At 45.9% G+C, this 27,001-nt stretch overlaps 1 protein-coding gene across 3 annotated transcripts in view; it reads right to left on the bottom strand.

The window, feature by feature from the left end:
• GRIN2B (glutamate ionotropic receptor NMDA type subunit 2B) overlaps positions 1–27,001 on the bottom strand; it is a 282,372-nt gene that overhangs the window by 10,820 nt on the left and 244,551 nt on the right. For all 3 annotated transcript variants that reach the window (XM_039492763.1, XM_039492780.1, XM_039492773.1), the window contains one exon: positions 24,690–24,919. In XM_039492763.1, coding sequence (XP_039348697.1) covers positions 24,690–24,919 — 230 coding nt within the window. The remainder of the gene's footprint in view (positions 1–24,689; positions 24,920–27,001) is intronic.

The raw sequence follows: 27,001 nt of genomic DNA, 5'->3' as shown, positions 1-27,001 counted from the left end.
GATGCCCAAGTACCAGGCAGCAAAACTTATCCATCTAGTTTCACTTTCCAACCTGAAAGAAGTGCAAAAAATAACCAACCATCATGAAGGAAAAAGATAAGTTAGATTTTTTTAACACCCTTCATTTTAAAAAATATACACAGGTAAGAAAGGATTTTCAGTAAATACAATATATTATTTTTATCCTGACTCTTATCACTTAATTTACAAAAAAAAAAAAAAAAAACACCATTTTTCACCTCTGTGCTTCCTGGGGCAGAGAGAACTGAAATAATAATAATGAGGAAAGGCTCTTCTCACAACACTTCCACCTCCAGTTTGGCAAACTATGCGTTTGCTTTCTGCCTTTGGGCATGTCTCCTGACTCAACATCCCACTTCTGCTGAAGGTATGGCTCTCACTAATAACAACTGATGCCTGAGACAAGGATGGTGGAAGTAAACCTCCAAACCTCTTACTGATTCCAAGAAATACACTCATTGTAAAACTCCCCCATGACTGCAAGGCAATAAGACTTTATATGCCACTTGCTTAACTCAAGTCACAATCAATGCTCTCTGGAGTTTTATGAGCAGTAAAATTTACCACTGCCAATTATCAAGACTCCTTAAAATCCATACAACAGGGAGACAGGAAAAAGCACAGAAAATTGCAAGCGAGGAACCTAATCAAAGTAGTAAAGAAAAAAGAAATCATGCATTGATTAGTCAGGTCAATGGAAAATTCCTTCCTTGGTGTTGCAGAAAAGTATTTTGCATGGCACTCCCTGTTTAGTACCATCTTTTGATGGTCCATTGTGGGGGTCATGAGAGGCAAGTTCAGCTCTTGGTGTTGTTGGAGAAAAAACTCAGTTCTCACTTTTTGGTTGGGTGCAGCAAAGTCATGTACTTTATTTTCTCAAGCAATTGCATAGAGGGAGGGAGTGTGCTAGGACACAGGGTTTCCCCCACCTAGGCAGGTCTCTCCAACAGCAAGCATTTATACTCTTTGTTACATACAATAATAAGCAACAGCTGCATTTTGTTTATACATAGGCCATCTTGATACCTTATTTTTCTCACTTCTATTTAGATGCCAGTCTACATTCCTCATTATCGACACAAGGTCGCAACAACTTCTCACACAGTACTTTCCCACTCGCCTCACACAATCCTTGCTTCTACAAATCTCGTGTTATTAGGGTTACAGCTAGCCTAACTCTTGCTCACAGAGACTGTCATGCATTAAGATCCCCTTTGAATCCCTGTCAGTTCTTTCTCTACTTCCACAGTGTAATGACCAAACCTGACCAGATATTGTTGAGATAACAGACTGGCTGGTGTGTGAGTATACATAGGTGTGTACCACTGCCCTCTACTGCATGGCATATGTCAGATACAGGATGTGTGTGCAACACTGCACTCTACTGCACAGAATACATTCTATGCACGGGCTGTGCTAGAAGAACTTTTCTTTTAGGTTGCAACCGGACAGCATTTGTGTTTGTGTGCACCTGCATGTGCCATTACCCTTAGTGGCAGGAATACATCACACCTATTTATATATATGTATCGGTCCCCTCTGCTGTCTAAGCTAGGGAATCGTTTCCCTTTAGTTATGATGAGATGGATTGGCTGGTGGGTGTGCGAGAGAAAGATAATGAATGCATCCACCGTTGCTCCTCAGCGGATGGGAAATGTCAGATCTGGTTCCTAAAACACAGGCTGACACTTAAGAAAAAAATGCATCTCAGAACCTGGAGTTCCTCCCAATGGGAGCAGACAAACTTGGAACGATCAAAAATTGTAATAAGAGCAAACCTTGATAGGAAAAAAATCACTGCAGCATGTTCAAGTTATTATTATTAAACCTCATCGTGGTTACAGTGGTGACCCAGGGCCAGCCAAGCATGGGGCTCCATTGTGCCAAGTGCTGTACAAACACCGAGTAGTAGACACCATGAGGCGAACTGAGGCTCAGGTGCCAGACATTGGGTGGGCGCCATTAGGACCCAGAGTGTAGAAAATTGTGTCTGCTGCTGGTGCATATCTATTCTCTCTGCTCTAGATGTACAGAGATGGTGGAGTGCTGTGCTGGAGGAAGGAGGGCACAAGAGACATAACAGGCAGGCAGGAGAAAAGGGAGCAGGAATAACAGAAAGCAGCAGGAGCTGCAGGGGGAGAGAGGAGGAGGAGCCTCTCATGTACCTCTCTAGCACCGCCAGGAGCCTGGACTGATTAACACCAGCTTCTCAGGGAGCTTCCTGTTTCCTGCTGCTTCCCTGAACCCACTTGAGGAGAACAGGCAGTCAACTTAAGTAGTAGGAGCCAGTTAGGCCCTTTAGACGCTGATACCTTCCCTCACTCAGGCCCTGCTACCAGCCTGCTTATTTGTCCCCTTCAATTGAGAGCCACTATAGCTGGCACAGAACAGCAATCATGAGTGAAAGAAGAAAACACCCCTCTGGGGCAGCATTCAGAAAAAGAAAGAAAGCAAAGGAAGCTTTTCTATCTAAGCAGGAAGGAGCTCTCCTGAGATATATAGACACAAATGTTCACGGTGAGCCTTCCGGCCCCAGTGAGGATGTGAGTGGTGTGGAGATGCCTGATCTTCCAGTTAGTCAGAGTGCAGGTGACCTGGTAGCTACTGCAGCATCCATATCTCCATCTGAAATGGACATAACCATGCACATTCCTGAAGAAAAGTGTAGATCAGAGAAGAGTGTGGTGGAGGCGCAAGAAACAACTGCTGCTGAGTTTAGTTCCTTAAGTCTAGATGATCCAGGACTGTGGACCCACTTGAGCAGTAGCCTGAGGGACTTCCTTGTACTGCATGGGCCGCAGCAAGTGAAAACTTCATGTTCCCCAAAGACAATGAAAATAGAAGTTTCCATCCAACACATTACTGGCGTGAAATCCCCAATGGTTACTAAGTGGAGAGGCCAAGGCTTATGTACTCAAAAACCCAGAATGCTGCATACTGTTTTTGTTGCAAACTCTTCCAGTCTAATGTTCCAGCCACATTGGGTTCTACAGGAACAAAGGACTGGAAAAAGCTGGCTAGAAATCTGGCATGCCATGAGAAGGCAGCAGATCACCAGAGAGCATTCCATAGGTGGAAAGAGCTTGAGATGAGACTAAGGTTAAAGGTCCAACAATGATGATCAGCATCAAGAGAAGATTGCATCAGAGTCTCTTTACTGGCAAAATGTTCTGAAAGGCTCATTGCCATTGTGAGAATGCTTGCTACCCAAAACCTAGCACTGCATGGTACTTCAGATCAGCTGTATGTGCCAAACAATGGAAACCTCCTTCAAATTGTGGAGCTGATGGGTGAGTTTGATGCTCTATTCCAGGAGCATCTAAGAAGAATCACCACCCAAGAAACGTACACACACCATTACCTTGGAAAAACAATTCAAAATGAGATCATACAATTACTGGCAACAAAAATCAAACAGAAGATTGTGGCAGATCTGAAGTCAGCAACATATTACTCTGTTATTCTGGACTGCACACCTGACATCAGCCATATGGAACAAGTGACTTTAATGGTGTGTTTTGTAACAACAACAGAACCTAGTGAAAATGTCCCTGCAATGGTGACTGTCAGAGAGCATTTTCTAGAATTTATTGATATTGATGATACTACAGAAGCTGGTATGACAATTGTGCTTCTTAAAAAGCTGGAAGATACGGGAATTGTGGTAGCTAACATGAGAGGTCAGGGCTATAATAATGGTGCCAAACATGAGAGGAAAGACCAGAGGAGTACGGACACGGATCCGAGAGCTTTTTTTTGTCCCATTCAGTTCTCATTCATCGAACTTGGTGGTCAGTGATGCAGCATCAGCTTTTTCATGTAATTCAAAGCATCTGTGTATTTTTCTCTGCATCAAATCATTGATGGCAAATTTTGAAGCAACATCTGGGAACATCCTCTCTGACACTGAAACCACTGAGTGTCACAAGATGGGAAAGTCAAGTGGAGGTGATAAAGCCTATCAAACACCAAATTGGGAAGTATCAGAGGGATAGCCGTGTTAGTCTGGATCTGTAAAAGCAGCAAAGAATCCTGTAGCACCTTATAGACTAACAGACGTTTTGCAGCATGAGCTTTCGATGCTTGCAGCCGACGAAGTGGGTATTCACCCACGAAAGCTCATGCTGCAAAACGTCTGTTAGTCTATAAGGTGCCACAGGATTCTTTGCTGCTTTTACAAATTGGGAAGATAGATGATGCCATAGTTGCCATTATGGAGGATAATGCTATGACAGGAACTGTTCATGGGAGAACAGTGGCAGAGGGAAATGAAATTACCAGAAACATACATAACTTCAAATTTCTGTTTGAAATAAATGTTGTAAGCAAGAGACTCAAAGTGTTGTTCTTCATATATCTGGAGCAATGGAACAACTGGACAAAGCAAAGTCATACCTACAGTCTTACCGGTCAGATGAGGGATTTCAAAACGTTCTGAGGAGTACACAGAAGTTGGCAGAGGAACTTCACACGGAAGCTATTTTCCCACCCATTCAAGTATACAAAAGTCACCGAAGAAGACATTTTGATTACGAGGCACGGGATAATCCCATAAGCGATCCCAAACAACAATTCAAAGTTGAATTCTTTAACCAGGTGTTAGATTGTGCAATACAGTCAGTTGAAGAACGTTTCATGCAGCTCAAGGAACACAGCACTATATTTGGGATGTTGTATGATATTCCAAAACTCCTCACTATACCGGAAGAGACCTACACCAGCAATGCAGGGCACTAGAGACAGTGTTGACACATGATGACATGCGCGATATTGATGCAAGTGATTTAGGTGATGAACTGAAAGGCCTTTCAAGATACATTTCAGCAGGATCAATTCCAAAGGCTGTTCTGGAATATATGTCTACAAACAAGATGACAACCCTCTTTCCAAATGCTTTTGTTGCTCTACGCATACTTCTAACACTTCCTGTAACAGTTGCCAGTGGAGAACGCAGCTTCTCCAAGCTGAAGTTAATAAAAACACATCTACGCTCCGTAATGACACAGGAGAGGCTGGTCGGCCTTGCAACCATCTCAATAGAGCATGAGCTGGCCCAGACTGTGGACCTTCAGCAGGAAGCAGTTCAAATCTTTGCAACCAAGAAGGCACGGAAAGCAGCACTTTGATTATTCAAACAGATAAAAATGCCAGTGTTTACTATGCAGACAAGAAAAGTTACATTTGCTGTTCAGGCGTTTGAAAGTTGTGTTACTTAACATTTTTGAACAAGGCATTTTAAGTTGTTAGTTCTCCTTTACTGGGGTAGGTAGCAGAGCAGTACCATGAGAGGTTTAGAACAGGAAGAAGGCAGAATTGAGACCTTTCAAAGTTTTGGCCCAAGCGAGGGGGCATCATTTGAGCTCCCCGCCTCAGGTGCCAAAATGTTGTGGGCTGGCCCTGCAAACAGTCCCTGTCCCAAAGAACTCACCATTTAAATAGACAAAACAGACACCCTGTAGGGGAGAAGGGGTCTAGCACACAAGCAGAGAGAACAGTGTCATGGCAACAGACAGGCTAGTGCCACCATTTATTTTTGTGGGGTGGAGTTAGTTAAGAGAGGATCAGCTAAATGAAAAGAGGAGAGAGGGGGAGGGGACATTGAAAGGAAGGGGATGGGGGTGGACAGGACAAGGGAGATGCAGGGCAGGTGTGGAGTGAAGAGGCTGGGAGGGAGAGGGAAAGGGTTGGAGCAAACAACCAATCAACACAGGGCAGAGAAAGTCCAGTCAAAAGTGTAGCGAGTTCTCCAAATGTCTGAAGGTCTCTGCTTTGGCTGCTTCCATGGCTGCTCCTTCTACTGGCTGGAGTCTGGTTGGTTCCTTGCTGCAGTTTTCCCACAAGGCCACATGGCAGGAGGAAAGGGAGTCACCACTTGGATCTTAGTGCCCCCATAGAATGTGGGGGGGGGGATTCTCCCTTGCACAGTTTTGTGTGCAGGGGAAGCAGTGCTGGGGGAAGGGGTAGCTCTGGCAGGGCCCCATTTTACCCACTCCCCAAAGTGCGCAATCCTTGCCTGGGCTGTCTCTGCAGCTGCTCCTACCAGCGGGAGTTAAAAGGAATACAGTCACATTCCATTACCATATAAAGTGGTGTAGAATAAAACCATGATCCCTGAGCCTCCTAGTGCTCCCCACCACTGATCAGGGACCAGATTAAGACCAGCCACCATATCTCATTCTCAGTCTCCTAAGCCAAAAATGCTCCTAGTGAAGGAAACTATCATTCCCTACAAATGGAAAAGACTGGCCCTAGAAACTGTAGCTGGTAAGAATGGCTGTTATGAAATCTATGCCCAGGTATTTTCTCTGCCATCCCTTTAAAAAACAACAAACCCATTCTCATTGTTCAATGGAAGGCAAATATGCAGATGCACCTTAGAACCTCCACCACTATGCACCCTGCAGCCCTGCAAAGAGTGAGATTAGAAATTAGATGCAAGGATCCATACAGTACCCAGACCCAAAGATCCTTGGCTCTAAAGCTTGACAGGAACACACATAAATATTCATCCCCAGACTCCTGGCTTTATGTTCGTAACATTGACAAGAACTGATGCCCAACTGCCGCTCAACAGTCCATGGGCCCCAAGAGAGAAAGAAGAAACTGGGGAAAGGAGAAAATGCCTCACCCTCGGAGAAATGATCATATAATTTCATTTTTCAAGGGAAGATAGCCCTGAAAGAACCCCATTTCTGTCCTTTTCACTAGGATTGGAGAACACTCTGGCTCACTATGGGAGTACAATGTCCACTGTGCTTTAAGTTTTAAAGAGCCTGGAGCAGCAGGATCAAGCAGAACATTTCTGCTTGCTTTTGTTGCTCCCAAAATGCAACAATTAGTGGAAGTGCAGGATGACCACTTATTCTCCCAGGAAATGCCAGCACCGTGTATTGGGGGAAGGTATGCGCCTCCTGCTGGTCCATCAAAGATGCAGAACGGGGGCAGAGCCAAAAGAGGGAGGCAGGATGCCGGCTGCTGCTACAGTTTTAGGCAAGGGGAGCAGGCCTACTAGCAGCCACTGAAAGAACCAAAGTGGGGAGTGGGCCTCCCTCCCCAGCTGCCCAGAAGATGCCAACCCAGGGAGGGCAAAGCAAGCCTCTGAGCCTCCCCAGGAGAAGACAAGAAAGGATGGGTATTGTCTGAGGCCTGCTGGAGGAGCACTATGTGGAGAGGATCACTGTGTGTGTGGGGTGGGGGGGAGCACATTAGATATCGATTCAGAAATTAAATGTGGATGCTTGTGTAAAGGATCAGGATCTAAATCCCACATCTTCAAGCTGCTCCCTCATACGCATTTTAAATACCCCTTCTACAAACACCCAGTGGCACAGCTACTCTGCCAGGTTCCCCAGGCACCCACAAACAACATCCACATGTGGGCTACAGAGTGACAGAAACTCCTCTCCCCTCCTTACAGGGAAGGAGATGAGGGACAGGTGGAGCAACAACACAAGTGGAGGAACAATTTCCACATGTGGTGAGTTACAGGGGATCAAACAAAGGGAATTCACATATGTAGTGTGTGTGTAGCAGGGGGAGGCACTGTATTGGTCTATCTGGATAGAGTTGTGTATGAGTGCTTTTGTCCAAAAGTGTTTCAGTGGGGTTCTGGCTGAATCTGTGTGTGCATTTCTGTGGCAATGTACATTTGAAACCTAATAGCTGCTCCTCATTCATATTCCTCTTCCTCCCATTGAAAGTGAGAAGTAGTAAATCAAAACCTTGCAGTGTCTTTGGGAAGGCATGATCCCTGCAGGGACTGAGATCTTACCAGTGCTCAGGGGGTTTAAACAAACACTATACCCAGGGCTGCCAGCCAACCACAGCTGAGAGTCTCACTTCTTGCTCCCTCCACACTCCTCCATGAAAGCTTTCAGCAGCAGTGGGTTAAGCAACCTGTCTGGCAGTGGAATCTTATTAGCAATTTGGAGCCATGCCGCACAGAAGGCTAGGCTAGGCTGTTTTCAGCTGTTTGGCTATCAGTTTGCATAATGAAACAGGTGATTGTTTTCCCCCCATTCAGACAGCTGGGATTGGCAAGGATAATGGGGAAAGAGGGTAGCTAATTGGCCACAATTAACTTGAGATTAAAAAAAAAAAAGAAATATATTGTCCATCACCAAATGGTTCCCAGAGAAAAGTGCATCTGCACGTGGTTGTCTATATGTTACAGGCATTGTCTACTCCAGAAATAGCTACACTGGCAAACATCCCTAATGGAGATGCAGTGCAAACCAGATAGAGAGTTCTGTTGCTGGTACAGCTTAATTTTGTTCCCTGAATTGAATAAACTATGCCAGCAAAAAGACCTTTTTTTTTTCTTTTTTTTTTTTTTGCTGCTGTAAGTGCATCTACTCTAGATCTTTTCCCAGCATAGCTATGTCAGTCAGAGGTGGTAAAAAATCACACCCACAACCAACCCTGCTATGCCAATGAAACATTGAAGTGTACACCAGGCCATAGTGTGTCCAATGCTGTGTGATGTATGTGGGGATGGGTTATGGCATCTGTGAGAGAGACTGAGGCAAGGCATGTGTGTATGCATGTCACAGAACAAAAGACTGTGTGAGATGCTGTGTGTGCACGGTATGTGAATGTATGTGCATGAACCTGTGCTCGGGTATGTGTGTGCAAGAATGAGAAAGAGAGAGATTTAGTTTTCCACATGTTGCCTGAGACAAATTGTCTTCATTAAGATGTGCTGGAGTGTCCGAAAGTATCTAGCCACACATGCAGTGAAGCTGCTGTGTGGCTTTCCCCCAGGATTGAGCTTCTCCTAGAAACTAGAGATGGAAAAGACCTACTCGGTCATCTAGTCCAGCCGCTGGCCTGGGCAGGGTTGTTCCTGACAGTACGTTTTTGAGAGCTTTATCCAGTCTAGATTTACATGTCCCACAGGATGGGACTTCCACCACTTATCTTGGGAAACGGCTTCACAGCTTAACCGGGTTCAGTCTTAGGAAATGGCTCCTGATAATCAGCCTATATTTTGCCTTTCTGAATTTCATCTAATTATTCCTGCCTATATCCCACATGAGGTGAACCCTCAGTTGGCTTATGTTTGATTGATTCACATGGTGCACTAGGTCTCCGCATCATCCCCACCTGGGGCCAATCTGACTGTGACCCCTTTACAAAGGCATCACATTAAAAAACAAACAAATCAAAACCAAAAGATACACCATTGTTTCTGTTGAGATATATACTTATAATCACCCTGGTCACTTTGCTTCTGGACAGTATCCCGTTGCCCCCTCCTTCATCTTTGTCTTTTTTAGATTCAGAGCAGAGATCGTGCCTTGATCCACAGGTTCCAACTTTCCAATGTGCCGGGGGCGGGTGGGTGCTGGACCCCCGGCTCTGCCCCAGTCCTCACCCCCACTCCACCCCTTCCCCCAAGGCCCACTCCCACCCTGCCTCTTCCGGTCCTGTTCCAGCCCCTCCCCCAAGCGCACCACACCCTCGCTCCTCCTCCCTGCCCTCCAGAGCCTCCTGCACACCGCGAAAAAGCTGATTGCAGCAGGTGGGAGGCGCGAGGAGAGAAGGGGAGGTGCTGATTGGCGGGGCCCGCTGGCGGGTGGGAGGCACTAGGGGGGGAGCTGAAAAGGGGGCTACCAGTGAGTGCTCAGCACCCACCATTTTTTACCCATGGGTATTCCAGTCCCGGAGCACCCACGGAGTTGTGCCTATGCCTTGATCTGTAATTGGAAAGTGCCTAATAAATTTTTACTGCTACTGGAATATATATCATCAATATCATCAGAGGCTGCGGCTGTATTCCTTTCCTTCCAAGGGCTTGTCTGCATGCAAAACTTCTACCACCCCAGGGGGACAATTACATTCGTGTAAAGGTGTCTTACACCCGCACAGCTCATCTCCATAGGCACCTAAGGAGTTGCATAGGCACGACATCTGTGTGTAGAGCAGGCTTAAGAGACAGCACTGCTCATTCCTTAATTAATAAGAGTTCCCTCATACAGACACTTCTCAAGCTTCAGTCCCAGCTTGTCCCCCTCACTTTCACTCAGACATCAGACTTTTCCATTTCAGACACTTTTTCATCCCAAGGCTGAACCCAGAGTCCCTTCCAGTTGGCTGCAAACACCCAGTTCCCCCCTTTCTCCCATCCCCCCATTTCCTCTCCCCCCCCACACTGTCTTCCCCCATCAGCCCCTTCCATATACCCCATGACAGGATTCAAACCCAGGACTCCAGTGGTGAAACATCAGTCCCTTGACTTCTCCCATCATTTACAATGAAAAAATACACTGCCTTGATTCTAAAGTGTGAGGGGAAAATGTCATATCCAACATACAGCGTTGGGAGGTCCTGAAATGCATTCAATTCCCTCAGGCCTTGCTCTTGTGGTTTATCATATTCACAAATACCCTTTGGTGTTCCAAATTCCCTGGCCTTCTTGGACATAGTGCCTTGCTCTGGGCACTGCTTAGATGAGTCTCCAGGGGGGGATCAGTGTTAATGCTGCTAATGTGCTGCTGACCGTAACAACACTGGCAAAGAATTAGATTAAACTTCCCCACAAAGGTGTTGGGAGGGGGGCAGGTTCCACTTAGCAAATGGGCAAGATGCAAGAATGTCAGCAGGTGAAATAGTGACACCACTGGGTCAGGCAAAGAAACGGAGCAAACTGGGAACAATTCAGAGGTGACAAAAAAAAAAAGAAAGGAAGTTCAAAAATAGCAAGTTTAAAAATAGTTGTCCTTGTAAAATGGCTGAGATGAAAGCAGTGATCCAATTGGTGGAAGCAGCTTCCGCCACATGGAATTATTGCCAAAGAAATGCTCACAGTGGGACTATACAGTCTCTTCAATGACTGGATCGCTATGCACATGTCAGCTCTGAGCAGTCTCTGTACTAAATGGATCACTACCAACCTCAAGGCTGTATATTCTCTTCTCTGACCAGACTGCATCTCAGGGCTATTTATCACCCACATCATCACGCACTCGCTGGGGCTAGGTAGCCCCTTCACTGCCTCAGTCGCTACACGCACATCACGGGTCTGCAGACTCTTCACGACCAGGCCTTTGCACACACAATCACCATATACACATCAGGACTAGATCACTATGTACACAGTCCATGCAGCCTCTTCGCCGCAGGGCTATCGTGCTTCATCAGTGCACACCCATTGGACTATAAAGCCTCACCTCAGTCAGATCTCTAGATGCACCTCAAGCCTCTTCACCAAAAGAAATCCATGCTCCCACTGGGATCACTTAGCCTCCCAATCAAACAGAATGCGAAGGCCACTTCACACACTAACCCATGATACGATAAGCACAGACTTAGGGCTTGTCCACATTTAAACTGCTACAGCGGCACACCTGCAGCCCTGTAGCGCTTCATGTAGACACTATCTACGCCGACGGGAGGGATGCTCTTGTCAGCACAGGCGGTAGCGAGGTCAACAGAAGAATTCTTCCATCAATCTAGCGCTGCCTACACAGGGACTTAGGTCAGCTTAACAACGCTGCTCAGGGACGTGGATGTTTTACACCCCTGAGAAACATAGTTTTGCTGTCCTAAACTCCCTGTGTAGAACAGGCCTTAAGTGTGACAATTCAGTGGGTTACCAGATATGAGTTAAAATAACTGTAGCTTTTATTTGTGCACATGCAAGTGTAGAGGGTGTGGGTCATTCATTCTATGGGCCACCCTTCCCAACATGAAATCCTACCATACATTCTCTATTATGCAGTCAACCTCCAATTAAAATAGAATGGGGGAAAAAGCCGTGTAATAAACTTCCAGGCAAACAGTGAGAAGGAAAAGTGCACACACATATGTTAAGGGAAATATAATCAGAAACACAGATATTCAATGGGAGGGAGAAGCCTGGGATTCAATAATAGTGAAAAAGATCGAGGCGTGACAGTGGACAGCATGTTAGACAGGAGTTTGAAAAGCAATCTGACTGCAAAGAATAGAGATGGTCAAAAATATTAAGTTTTCTGACACATCAAGGAGACACATTTTTTGCAAAAAAATTCCATTTCTGACCAGCTCTACTAGAGAAAGCCAATGAAGTTCTGGGATTTATATTCAAAGGTATGTGATGATGGAACAGAGCGCTAGTAGTGGCTAACCTGCCCATGCTGCACGCTGATCTGCACGTGGGTGTGGAGTACAATAACTCCTCGCTTAACGTTGTAGTTATGTTCCTAAAAATGCAACTTTAAGCAAAATGATGTTAAGCAAATCCAATTTCCACATAAGTATTAATGTAAATGGGGGGGGTTAGGTTCCAGGGAAATTTTTTTCACCAGACAAAAAACTATATATTATATAGATATACACACAGTATACGTTTTAAACAAACAATTTAATATTGTTCACAGCTATGATGATTGTGAAGCTTGGTTGAGGTGGTGAAGTTAGAGGGTGGAAGAGGGAGAGATATTTCCCAGGGAATGTCTTGCTGCTAAATGATAAACTAGCACTCAGCTGAGCCCTCAAGGGTTAACACATTGTTGTTAATGTAGCCTCTCAGCAAGGCAGCATGAACAGGAGGGAGGACAGACAGCATAGCAGACAGCGACAGACACACACCTTGTGTGTGGGCGAGAGAGAGAGAGATGCACATTGCCCCTTTAAGTAAGCTGACCCACTCTTAAGTGCATTGTCTTTTTAAGTGGATCAAGAAGTTGAGACAGCAGCTGCTGCCCCAGGCTCTCTCTGTCTCTCTCCATCCGTGTCCCCTCCCTGCTCTATATGGAGAAGGGGTAAGTGGGGTGCAGGAGCAGGGGAGAGGGGGACACCCTGACATTAGTGCCCACCCCCCCAGCAAGCAGGAGTCTCTGGGAGCAGCTCTAAGGCAGAGAGCAGGAGCAGCACACGGCAGTGTGGCGAGGGACAGATGAACTGCCAATTGATAGCCTGCTGGGCGGCTGCAGCATAGGGAACTTAGGGGAGTGGGGAGATGATAGGGGGAGATGCCAGTCCACTCTGGTTATAAGCCCCCACCAGCTAGCTGCAATGGGCTGTTCTTCCTGCAAGCAGTGGACAAAGCAGGCGGCTGCCAAAGACGTTAAAAGGGAGCATTGCACAACTTTAAACGAGCATGTTCCCTAATTGATCAGCAACATAACAAGGAAACAACGTTAATTGGGACAACTTTAAGTGAGGAGTTACTGTACTGGATACTGAGGTGAATGCCTGGTCCCATTGAATTCAATGGAAAAATTCCCATTGACTTCAGGGGAACTTGGATTTTACCCTGAGTAATTGTAAACAGTAGAATTCTCTTCAGAGTAACTTTAAAAACTACCATTACTTATATTGCAGTACCATGCAAAGGTCATGGTAAGAATCAGGGCCACCTTTCACTAGGCTTTGTATAAATATATAGTAAAACAGAGTCCCTGCCCCATACAGCTTGAAATCTACGTTATTGAAAAAATAAATGTAGCATCAAGTTGTACCCATTGCTAACCCAAGCAACCTAACGGTCTTTTTTCATGTAACCCACATCCTCTCTTTCTCATGTCATGAAGCTTCAGAGTTAAAAGCCCATTGAGATGCATGAAGCAGTTCACAGCTCGTAGACTGTAAACTCTCCTCTCGCCATTGTCTTTTATTTGCCTGCAAAGTGCCGCGCACATTTATGGTACTACATAACTAATCAATAAAAATAATCTTCGCTTCTTCCTCTGCTGGCTTATTCAGAAGCAGGAAACAGAACAAATCTTTGTTCTTTTTTATTACAACTCTCAGAAGGCTGGCATTTCCCAGAATGCCAGCCAAATGAACATGTAGGGTTAATACCAAAGGGTTAATACCGAGTGAAGATTACGAGAAAAAAAGGATCAGAAAATTGTTAGTGATGCCAGTGATGTGCCAGTGCAGTAAGGATAGATTATAGATTCACAGATTCCAAGGCCAGATGGGACCACTGTGATCATCTAGTCTGCCATCCTACATAACACAGAGGAAGTTAGGGATAGGGGGAATCCCCTCATTCTGCCATGAGTGCAGCAAAACCCAAGAAGTTGAATCTCCCTTTGCTTGAAGGTATGAATCAAACCCAGAGCCTTACTCAGCACATTTGCTCCTCCTGTGTCTTATCTGCTTAAATTCCTGACAGAACCACATTTGTACTGCCGTTAATTCTGAAAAGCCGCATTACAAGTTTTTACTGCCATTAACCCCTGCAGAGCCATGGAAGAGAGAGGATCCTGTGAGTCAAAGCTAAAGCGCATCATAGCCTCGCCATGTCCCAAACTACTCTTGTCTGAGCAGAGGTTTAAAAAAAGAGAGAAATGAAAGCAGAAAGGGGAGAGGGAGAAAGAGGATGTTTCAAACCCTGCTGATTTTAAACATTCATAGCTTCAAAACTATGGAGCCAATTTTCTTCAAGCACAGTGGCTTGTTTTGAGGATCTCACTGAAACTTGAAAATCAAGCCCAGCCAGAAGACTGTACAATTTGTGCTGTAACTCACTGCATGTATAAGGGTGAATAAGAAATTCCAGTTTGATTGTTATTATACATCTTAGTAACTGATCATTTATAATGATGTGCAGAGAGATCATCAGATGGCATAAAAGTCTGGAAATTCAGAGTTAAAAGTGAACCTCGACACTCAGTCTTGTGTTGTAGAGTTCATAGACATATACTATATTATGCAGTGACAGAAAGCTCTGCAGATGTGCATCTAATGTTAACTAAAAAGGTTACTTTTACACAGAAGACAGCACGCAATTCATGTATGGTAAACAGTCTCGCTGGAGAAGCACTGGAGAAAGAAGTGCAATCTTATTCCATTGCAGAATTCTGTTTTCCAAATAGGATGTGACATAAGCCAGGATTCTATGAGCATGCGAGATAAACCCTGCTTTACACGCAACAATACAGAGTTAAAGTTGCTGTGTGATCTTTAACTATGAATTGCCTGACTTTTGTCCAGCTAACTCAGAACCTCAGCTAAGGTAGCTTGAACAACACAATTGTGCTGCTACAGAAACAGTGGCACAACTTCCACCTTTTCAAGTTGCCACATACAAGCCTCTTTTTGTCACATAAATCCACACAAACATCACAAAAAATATTGTGTTAGTGTTAAGTGCCCTCCTATAAGCTCCACTACTACCTCCAAGCCCCGTGGCCAGAAGTTTCCCCTCCTGCAGGTCTTTTAAGGTGCAAAGCAGATGAGCCCTACTCCTGCACTCCTTAGGAGATCTGTAAATATAGAAGGTTCCCACCTAGCATTCTTCCTAACCTCCTCCTGAGCAGAGATCTGCTATATATGACCACACAGCCCAGCAAAACACTTGGGCATGTGCTTAACTTTAAATCATGTGAGTAGCAGTCCATTGACTTTAATGTGGTTAGTCACATGCTCAAAGTTAAGCACGTGCTTAAGTGCTTTGCATATCTGGGGGCCTGGTTGTATAACTTTGGTTTAATGTGCTGCACAGTCCATGGGGCCTTCGCCTTAACATTTCATTAACCTCTTACAAAACTGTAAATACATGTGAAACCTAGACAATCTACATTAATTTACAAGGAGCTAGATGGCCACTTCTCTGCACTTTATGTCAATTATGAGATGATCATTTTCATGCTTTGCTTTACTAGGTTCTTAGGCATTTTCAACCAATGCATAGACCCTATTTATTTTCTTAAATTTATTTTTAATTAATTTCTCTCATCTCCACAGGCATTATTTATATGCACTGCTGGCTGCTCGCATTTGCTTTTATTCTGTTACTACTGTATATGAATGGGAATGTGTGTGTAGCTAGCAGATTATTTCAAACATTATTTCATTTATGTTCTGATTTCTTTATGTATTGCCTTCAGAAAACCGAAATACAGCAGCCACTTGTTTCTCCAAGCCTGTCTGAAACACTTATTATCAGAAATCGGGTTATGTCCCCTGATTAAAGCCAGGGAAAACCCAGGCCCAGGAGCTGGATGCAGAAGTCTGAAGCAGGGACATTTGGCAAGAAGGCAAACAGCTACAAGAGGGGTAGACCCTATCGGGACACTACAACTGGAATGCATGGACCTCTGTGAGGTGATTCACCTCCCTGGAAGAGGAGACCCCCTCCAGAGCTGTTAGATTTCTATTGACCTCACTAAGGTAGAAGCTTGGACTTTGAGCACTTACTGCTAGTTCAAGCAGGCCACGATTGCTGAGTTGTCTGTCTTTCTGGCCTGCATGAATATGAATCAGAGGGCAAGATTCGCTTCTGCTGTTCTGACCCCTTTGTGCTGCTCAGATCATGTCACAAAGGAGCCAGAATCTGACCACAGCTGCCAAGCTGAACATCCACAGACGGAGGGGACTTTTCAGCCGGCATAAAGCCCTCAGAGTTGACTCCGACACCAACTGCCCCAACAGTCAGAGGATGGAGGGGCATGGCAGGTGGGCATGCTGGATTGTGAGGACAAATGGAGAGAGGTGTAAGATGTGCTCCACAATGCCAATTCACAGCTGGCACATGATCCCATAGGGACCAAATGCTGCCTATCACCATGATAGCAGTGGCCCCTAGGCTTCTTTCATTTACACTGCAGACAGAGCCACTTGAGAAGATGGGAGCTGTAGCCCCATTCCAACTCTCCTTTGTAGTGTCAAGCAGATCTTAGCTCAGGAGAGAATTTAGCTCAGTGCACCTGCCAGGTGTCCTGGTCTCACAGGTTGAGGACTCAGCTGCACGTGGGCCAATTTTGGCTTGCCTCCCTGGTGACCAAGAGCCAGGACTGCTATGGGGCACAAAAAGAGGAGTCCTGGGAGAGGAAAGAGGCTGGTTGCTGAAAGCTGCCTGTTCCTACTCCTGCAAGCAGGGCTGTAACAGGGAGGGATGGCACTGCTGCTGAAGACACCCAAGGAGGGTGTGATGTGGCTGAGGGAGTGCTGTGGCAGGGAGAGGAGACAATACCCTGGAAGGGATGGACTTTAGGGTTTGGCCAGAGGGCCCAGCCACCTTAGCAACCTGGCTATGTCAAAAGTTGAGAGAACATAGTTCATGTGAAACCTGCAGCTGGATGGCCAGTCAAGTGTAATCCCCCAGGAACAGCCAGGAAGGAGGGTGTGGCAGGGAAAAGGTTGTTAATAAATTGTGCCCAGAGCCAAGGGTAAGCATTTCAGATGGCTTGCACTGTGTTTTGTGCTATGATGCTCCTCTAGCGGGACTTCACATCACCAGGACAACAGCCTGGGTTCCACTAGCTGAATGAATCAGAAGGGCAGAGAATTTCCTCTCTAAGGCCTGGTCTACACTAGGAGTTTATGTCAAATTTAGCAGCGTTAATTCGACTTAACCGTGCACCCGTCCACACCAGGAAGCTAATTAGTTCGACCTAGAGGGCTCTTTAGTTCGAATTCTGTACTCCTCCCCGACGAGGGGAGTAGCGCTAAATTCGACATGGCTATGTCGAATTAGGCTATGTGTGGACAGAAATCGACCTTAGTAGCTCCGGGAGCTATCCCAAAGTGCACCACTCTGTTGACGCTCTGGACAGCAGTCCGAGCTTGGATGTTCTGACCAGCCACACAGGAAATGCCCAGGGAAAATTTGACACACTCCGGCGCCTTGTGGATGTTCTGCAGGACCGCAGGCAGGAGGACAGAGCCCCCCTGCACTGTATCTGCAACCGCCCTCCCCCGCCACAAAGTCCCAAACCCCCCTCACCCAAAGTAACAAGAAGGAGGGGCGACAGGGGCCGTGAAAACTGTCACTGCACCCCTGCAGAGTGCACAAATACAAGAAGGCTCTCATTCCCTAAATGTTGAGAAGTCCTTCCCTTCCTGGCTCACCGAAGCCCCAATCCCAGTTTCATCACCTAACTGTGTAGTTGATTATTAAAAGTAGTTTGCTGTTAATTACTATTTCCGTCAAGATTTTCTACAGAAGACTGTCTGTGAAGGGGGCGGGGAAGGGGGTTGTTAATTGCATAGGAGAGTCAGCTTTACCAGGGTACAGACACGGGGGCAGGATCAACAGCAGGTCACACACACAGTGCAGTCAGTAGGCACCCTGGTCGGTCTGGGAGGTGTTTTCCATGTTCTGTGTGGGTTGGGGGGTACGTGACTTTGTGGCATGGGAGGGCGGTTACAGAACTTATGCAGCGGTCCTTGTCCCGGACCACAGAGCCACGCAGCAGGGGAATCTGTAACCGTCCTCCCCCGCCACCAGGTCATGTAGCCCCCGCACACAGAGTCCCGAAAAGGAGGGATGGCAGGCTCCGTTGAAACAACCAGTCCGGCACTGCAGACCGCTCTAGGAGCAGGAGCCTATCACTCCTCGAGTGTAGAAGCGGTGTTAACATCACTGCACACCCTACCCACCACAGTCTGCGTCCCTGTTTCAACCCTTTAATGCGAATTCATTAATAAAGATAACGTTGTTAATTAACAATGTTCCATTAACTTTATTTTTAAATGTGTGTTGGAAGGGGGGAAACGTGGTGAACGGGGTATGTAACTGCAGAAGAAAGTCAACAGTAACTGAAGCAGGGGCAGGTTCAGCTTCTCTGTAAAGAAACTGAACAGTCACAGGTTACCCTGCTCCCTGAGGAACCTACGTTTCAAAGCCTCCCAGATGCACAGCGCTTCCCGCTGGGCTCTTCTAATTGCACGGCTGTCTGGCTGAGCGTAATCAGCAGCCAGGCGATTTGCCTCAACCTCCCATCCCGCCATAAAGGTCTCCCCTTTGCTCTCACAGAGATTGTGGAGCACACAGCAAGCTGCAATAACAATGGGGATATTGGTTTCGCTGAGATCCGAGCGAGTCAGTAAGCTCCTCCATCTCCCCTTGAGACGTCCGAAAGCACGTTGAATGATGACAGTTACCCAAGACCTCCCTCGACACATTTTTCCCCCCAGCATGCATTGTGGGGAAATCCCAGAATTCAAATGGGCAGCGGGGACTGCGGGAACTGTGGGATAGCTTCCCACAGTGCACCGCTTCCAATGTCGACGCTTGCCCCGTTAGTGTGGACTCACAAAGTCGAATTAGTGTCCTTAGTGTGGACACACAAATTCGACTTTGTAAGGTCGATTCCACAAGTTCGAATTAAGTTAAATCGAACTAATCTGGTAGTGTAGACATACCCTAAGGGTCTAAGCTAACTTGGACTCTTATTCAGGTGTTGCCCCTAATCCCTTTCTCATCCACACACAAAACCATCTCACCTGAGTTTAGTGGTGCTTTCAACCTAAGCTAGCTGGTGCATCTGGGGCTGTAGGCTAAAATTAGAGTGGAGGCTTTCACTCAAGTAGAAATCCACCCATCTTGCAGTGAGGACATAGGCTAAATCACTTGAGTGATGACAGTTCTCCATTTCCTTCCCACAGTTCCCCTCTAAGGGACAGAGAAGTTCTCCTGCAATTGACAGGGAAAAAATCCTAAAATGTCTCAGCACAAAGAACCATAGGATATACCCTAAGACACACTAGGGCAAGTTCAGAAATAGTTAAGATTCAGTAATGTGAGTAAGTCTTTACTGTAGGGATGTGCACATCTGGGTTAGGCTGACCCAGGTGGTCAGACCAAAGTAACAATCACCTGGTTAATGGCAGTGTAGACAGCTCCCAGCAGAGCAGTGTAGTTCAGTGAGTCACCCACAGCCCCCTCTGAGTAGAGCGAGTAAATGGAAAGGTTAACTGGTGATTAGAGATTTCTTGGGACCTTTTTAAAAGATCATCCACACATTTGCTTAGGGGATTCTTGGAGCCAACATTTTCTTCAATGGATAGGGGATTTCCCTCCCCAAAATTGGCTACAGCTGAATCTACTTTAGGGACCACAACACAGGACATGATTTTATCAGCGGGAAGCCTTATCATCTGGAGGAATTAACAGATGAAGTATAGTGAGCAGCCCATGTATTAATTTTTGGACAGCTGTCTGGAAAAGAGTAGAACTGTCAAGCTTGTTCTCCTCAGAGATAGCAGGGAGCACATCAGCATCAGGCACAGGAGAAAGGGAGGTGAACTTTAGAAGTTTGGTAAGATCCCTCCATAGCACCAGCAGGGCCTCTGAGGAAAAGTGTTAGGAGAGGTCCTGAAGAAGACAGTCTTTACAAAACTGGGTCATTTAAATCCATATTATTAGGGGCTACTGGAGAGAGAGGTCTGGGGAAGCCAAACTTGAGAGTCTTGCACAGGGGTGGGCAAACTTTTTGGCCCAAGAGCCACATCTGGGAATAGAAATTGTATGTCAGGCCATGAATGCTCATAAAATTGGGGTTGGGGTGTGGGAGCAGGTGAGGGCTCTGGTTGGGGGTGCAGGCTCCAGGGTGGGGCTAGAAATGAGGAGTTCAGGGTGTGTGAGGGGGCTCTGGCTTGGGGCAGGGGAATAGGGTGCAGGGGTGTGTGTGAGGGCTCCAGCTGGGGGTGCAGGCTCTGGGGTGGGACTGGGGATGAGGCGTTTGGGGTGCAGGAGGGTACTCTGGACTGGGACCGAGGGGTTCGGAGGGCGGAAGGGGGATCAGGGCTTGGACAGAGGGTTGGGGCACGGAGAAAGGTTCAGGGGTGCAGGCTTTGGGTGGTGCTTACCTCAAGCAGCTCCTGGAAGCAACAGCATGTCCCTTCTCCAGCTCCTACGTGGAGGCACGGCCAGGCAGCTCTGAAAACTGCCCCGTCCACAGGCATCGTCCATTCAGCTCCCATTGGAGTGCTGGAGGGGGACATTGGAGTGGGGCCATTGGAGCATATAGGAGGCAGAGGGGGGCCATGCTGTGGCTTCCGGGAGCCATGGGGAGCGGCCCCTGACCTTGCTCCCCAGCTGGAGTGGGGCAAGCCTCAGACCCCACTCCTCAGCAGGAGCTCGAGGGCCGGCTTAAAATGGCTGGCAATCCAGCCCACGGGTCGTAGCTTGCCCTGGTCTAGCAACTTTTCTAGAGCAGATCCTTACATCCAAGGAGACACTATCAGTGGAAATGTCCTCAACAGTAGTTGCCTTGAACTTGATTGATGATAGAAAGCCACAGGTGGTGATGGTCTTTTTTTCCTTCTTACTATATGTGACATGTTGGACTCCTCCACCGTTAAGGTGGTGGGATCCTCAACCTACTATCTTCATGCTATTAAAGGCTTTTGCTAGCAGATCCAAGAAGTCTCAGAGAGGAATGGGAGGAAGGCCAAAATCCCTTACAGTGACCAGGCCCTCAGCATTAGCTTGGGCTATTTTGTCCACTGACCCATGTCTTGCTAGAGGCACCTGTCCCTCTCCAGAAAATGTGACAGGCTGGGAGGTTTTTGCTGCCCCAATGACTGCCAAAGGCAAGATTTCAGTGGTTTGGCATGTTGGGGAAAGAGACTCCCAGAAAGCCTAGGTGCCCTGGACTCCTTCCAAGGATGTACGTTTGTTCTCTTCTTGGCTTTCTGTGATTTGTCAGCTATTGTCTCCTCACAGTATCCCTTCTGCCTAACCAACTGGGACAATGCAGCATTCAAGTCCTATTTAAACCCTGTATTGAGAGTGTAAGTGGGGCATAGGTGATATATGAACTTGCGGGGGGGGCTCTGCACAGGGGTGAATTTCAATCAGAGAGACTAGGGCATTTAACAACTGCTCAAGGACATATGGATTGCTGCTTGAAAATTCTGTCATTGGTTGCTTGTGCCTCTTCAGGTGTGAAATGAGTGAAAATCCATTAAGATGTAGTCCTAGCTTATTTACACAGAGGGCTTTTGGCTGAAGTAGAGCTTTCCTGGCCTCCCCCTCACTGGGCATTGGCAGGATACATTGCAGAGTAAAGCTTGGGCCTGAGATGCTATGAAACCCCCTGAAACTGTTGCTAGGCCAGTTTCACCTGGTTCCAGATTTTGTTGCAAAACTTTGCAATTCTAACCCTGCTGCACCATTGGCACTGGAAGCCATGTTTGTGTGACGCCCTGATTAGCTAAATATGTTTTATCTTCTCTGTTCTGATAAACGTGGGTTGTTGTGTAGAAAATATCCAAAACAATTATAAATGTATAAACAAAGGGGGGAAGAGGACCCAGACTCACTTCATTCCAGCAACCCTACAATAACATCCTCAACAATATGGCCAAGGTCCAGTGCCCTCCATGAATCTGAAGCTGTGTAATTTGCCTCAGAATCAACTTCATATTTTATACACACCTCCTCATGGGTGTGAAGAATACCTTAAAACTATGCACAGAGTGTGAACAGATGAGTAGTTGTCTTCCTGAGTCTGCATGCATCCTGAAACAAGACTTGCAGGCGCACTCAGTTCAATGGGTTGTTAATGGTGAAACCTACTAACGATAAATTAATGGCAACATTTAACTGTTTTAGTGATGATCCATTTAGTAGAAACTTCCAGCTAACATGTTTATACCACAATCCCATACAATGCCCAGGCTTTCTCTGGTGCCAAAAGCCCCAATTATCCCTTACCCAGCTATCAAAACTTCCACCTTTCTGCCTGACTGCTTCTACCCTGCAGTAACATGTTGTCAATACAAAAAACTGTGGCACACTGAAATGTGAGAATGTGGAGACAGCATGAAACAAAGTGAAGATATTATCAGAACAAACACCATGAGGGCTACCGTACAGATTGGGGTTATTCATTGATAAGAACATAAGAACGGCCGTACCGGGTCAGACCAAAGGTCCATCTAGCCAGTATCCTGTCTACAGACAGTGGCTAATGCCAGGTGCCCCAGAGGGAGTGGACCTAACAGGCAATGATCAAGTGATCTCTCTCCTGCCATCCATCTCCATCCTCTGACAAACAGAGGCTAGGGACACCATTCCTTACCCATCCTGGTTAATAGCCATTAATGGACTTAACCACCATGAATGTATCCAGTTCTCTTTTAAATGCTGTTATAGTCCTAGCTTTCACAACCTCCTCAGGTAAGGAGTTCCACAAGTTGACTGTGCGCTGCATGAAGAAGAACTTCCTTGTATTTGTTTTAAACCTGCTGCCTATTAATTTCATTTGGTGACCCCTAGTTCTTGTATTATGGGAATAAGTAAATAACTTTTCCTTATCCACATCACTCATGATTTTATATATCTCTATCATATCCCCTCTTAGTCTCTTCTTTTCCAAGCTGAAGAGTCCTAACCTCTTTAATCTCTCCTCATATGGAACTCGTTCCAAACCCCTAATCATTTTAGTTGCCCTTCTCTGAACCCTTTCTAGTGCCAGTATATCTTTTTTGAGATGAGGAGACCACATTTGTACACAGTATTCGAGATGTGGCCGTACCATCGATTTATATAAGGGCAATAATATATTCTCAGTCTTATTCTCTATCCCCTTTTTAATGATTCCTAACATCCTGTTTGCTTTTTGACCCCCTCTGCACACTGCGTGGACATCTTCAGAGAACTATCCACGGTGACTCCAAGATCTTTTTCCTGACTCGTTGTAGCTAAATTAGCCCCCATCATATTGTATGTATAGTTGGGGTTATTTTTTCCAATGTGCATTACTTTACATTTATCCACATTAAATTTCATTTGCCATTTTGTTGCCCAATCACTTAGTTTTGAGAGATCTTTTTGAAGTTCTTCACAGTCTGCTTTGGTCTTAACTATCTTGAGCAGTTTAGTATCATCTGCAAACTTTGCCACCTCACTGTTTACCCCTTTCTGCAGATCATTTATGAATAAGTTGAATAGGATTGGTACGAGGACTGACCCTTGGGGAACACCACTAGTTACCCTTCTCCATTCTGAGAATTTACCATTTATTCCTACCCTTTGTTCCTTGTCTTTTAACCAGTTCTCAATCCATGAAAGGACCTTCCCTTTTATCCCATGACAGCTTGATGTATTTCATTCCATTAAAAATGCTATTTTAAAAAAATGTACATGAATCTGTCACAGAACTTCCAGGCTACTGCACAGAAGTATTGTCTACACTAGGGGTCCTGGCCCCAGAACTGAGTCTATCTTGTCATAGAATAGATGGGGCCTTGACTATAACAAGCCAGGTTTGCAATAACAAGCCAGTGTGTATAGTGAAGTTCTCACTAGCCACCACATGGTAACAAAAGGGTTTGCAGCCTCGTGCTGAGAGGCCACCCTACAGCAATAAAGCAGTCTGAGCAGTCCTTGGTTGAATAATGAGCTCCAGGCTAAGAAACGAGAACCTACAGCCGCATACTCATGAGTACCCATATAATAAAAATAAACCAGCGTGCACAGCCTACTGCTCATAAACAACCCTACCCTAAGTAACCAGTGACCGCTGTCCTGCACACATGAGCAATCCTGTCAGAGCAAACCAACGTGTACCGCCCAGCATAAGTGATTACTCTGAGGTAACAAAAACCAGTGTGTGTAAACAAGGGATAGAAAACTGTTCAGAAAAGAAAAGCATTTCTGTTTTGAGTTTCTAAGTGTCTATTCATGACAGTGAACATTAAAATACAGGACCACTGGTGTAAATCAGTGCATGGACTAACATCAATAGATCGATAGTAATTTATACTAGCAGAGGATCTGGCCCACAGATTTTATAACATGATATCCAATACTGTTACCCCATTGGTTCTTTGCACAGTGCTTTGAACATGTAAAGTGCAACTATTTTTCAGTGATCAGTCTTAGCACTATTTAACCCAGACACTGCATCAATGCACTGGTTGCCAATGAGAATGGGTTAGAGAGGGAGCAGCCTCTGCTATGGTGAAAGATGCTTTCAAATTTGGAGTGGATCAGTTACCTTTTTGTCGCTCAGTCCAGACACTTGGTCCACGTACTCCTCTTGGATCATGAAGGCAGCCAGGTTGGCAGTATAACTGGCCAGGAAGATGACAGCAAAGAAGGCCCACACAGACACCATGATCTTGCTAGTGGTACCTTTGGGATTCTGCACTGGCACGGAGTTGTTAAACACCAGACCCCACAGCAACCAGATAGCTTTGCCAATGGTGAAAGAGGGTCCACCTGGCTCTGGAGTGACCAAGGAACAAAACACAGGCAGTGAAAACCTCAAGATAAGCAATCTGCAGTTCTACTTACTCATGCAACATGATCACTGGATTAATATTGCCATCTGCTCCCACAGCTGTAATGCACTCACATCTGTCCTTGCAGTGGCACTAAAGCACAGCCTCACTCTGAAAAGTGACTTTGTAATAAATGGCAGTGTGGACTTCCATGTTTATCATGTCTCCAGGATTTTGTTGACAAATTAGTACAGTTTACAAGGAAAAAAGATGCTTTTTTCTAACTCCTAACTGCTGCCCAGAATCTGAAAGTCAAACTGTTCCTTTCTGCTTTGGCCATCATCACTAGTAATAAAGATTCTGCCAGATGAATTCTGCCCTCTCTTACAGCTGCTCAACACCACTGCGCTCCAATTACTTCCTTGGGGATGCGCGTGCAAACTAGCACCCTTAGTGGGCTGGCCCAGGCATAAGTAAGTGCCCAATCTGAAGGGCACAGGGTTGCACCAGTAGCCCTACAAATGGATCTCCTTTTGCCATTCTGTTCATGATGCATGAGCCAGAAAAGAGCCCAGCTCTATCTCCCTGAGCTGCGTTGGCTCTGAGCAGCAGACAGTTGTAGAAAAACAGTCAGATCTTACTTCTTCAGAAAGTCAGCAGCTCTGACTCTGAGTCTGACACGCAAGGAACAGATCTCCCATGCAAGAAGGGGCTATTTTTACATAGTCACTTTTCAGAGCAGAACCTCACTCTAACCATAACACACACATCTGGGAATCACTCAGCTTATCATTTTGAAAATTCAGAACATGAAAACTGTAAGGTTCTTATGGAAACCTTATCTTTTCCACACTGCATATACCAGACACAATGCTAGAGATCTCTGAGAGACAGACTGGAGTTTGCCCCCACAAGGTTGGAAGAGAGATTATAATTGGAATTATTCCAAGGGTTCTTCTCAGGAAGCAACTGTCCAAGGGGGAGCTCCACTACACATGTGACCCTTTGGTGTCAGCTTAGCTCAGCTAACTGGTATAGTAACAATATCTAGCTCCTATATAGCACTTTACAAGGAGGGCCATATCATTATCCCCATTTTACAGATAGCTAAACTGAGGCACAAAAGATGAACTGACTTGCCCAAGGTCACCTAGCAGAGTCCAGTGGCCAAGTCAGGAATAGCACCCAGGTCTCCTGAGTCCCAGTCCAGTGCACTATCCACCAAGCCCCCTGGTGTGGTATTGAAAAGGTAGGGCCATACTCCCACCTACTGCATTGGTGGAGCATCTAGTGCCAGCAGTGGTGCTACACTTAGATATAGTCTTTGTGCTGCTTATGGTGACTAGGGCTGACTTCTGCAGAGGAGCACAAGGGAAGGAAGATTTCTTGCACCTTCTCTTCCACCCATGTCAGGCCAGCTACACCCTAGCCCTTCAAGAAAACTAATTGTTTTATTCAAAATATAACTTTAAATGCAAGTGGCCCAATTCTACCCTTGGACGTGCACACACAACTCCAGCTGACTCCAATGGGGATGTATCAGCTGGCAAAATTGGATCCTCCATATGAAATGGGACAAGTTAGCTATTGTGAGAAACATACATTTTTGCACTTCCTGGCTTTCTGAGTGCTTATAACTGTAATGTTAATATGACATTAGCATGGTTTTGTGCATTGCGTTAATTTATTTTTAAGAGAAAAGAGGAGAGAGAGAGGCTAAGAATGGGATTTTCAAAATGCCCTCATAACTTAGGGGCGCAAGTCCCACTGATTATCAGTGCCTATGTCACTATGGGTCTGTCTACATTAAACACCTGCGGCTGACCTGTGCCAGCTGACTCCGGCTAAGGGGCTGTTTAATTGTCGTGCAGACTTTTGGGCTTGGGCTGCAGCCCAAGCTCTGGGACCCTCCCACCTTGCAGCCCAAGTCTGAACATCTACACTGCAATTAAACAGTCCCTTAGTCTGAGCCCCACAAGCCTGAATCAGCTGGCACGGGCGAGCTGCCTGTTTTTAATTGCAGTGTAGACATACCCGTAAGTGCTTTTGAAAATTCCACCCTAAAACACTAATCTCTCAACTGATT

This window comes from Mauremys reevesii, linkage group 1 (assembly GCF_016161935.1).
Source record: "Mauremys reevesii isolate NIE-2019 linkage group 1, ASM1616193v1, whole genome shotgun sequence".
Classification (NCBI taxonomy): domain Eukaryota; kingdom Metazoa; phylum Chordata; order Testudines; family Geoemydidae; genus Mauremys; species Mauremys reevesii.
Note: the sequence above shows the minus strand (reverse complement) of the source record. Positions and strands in the feature narration are given on the sequence as shown.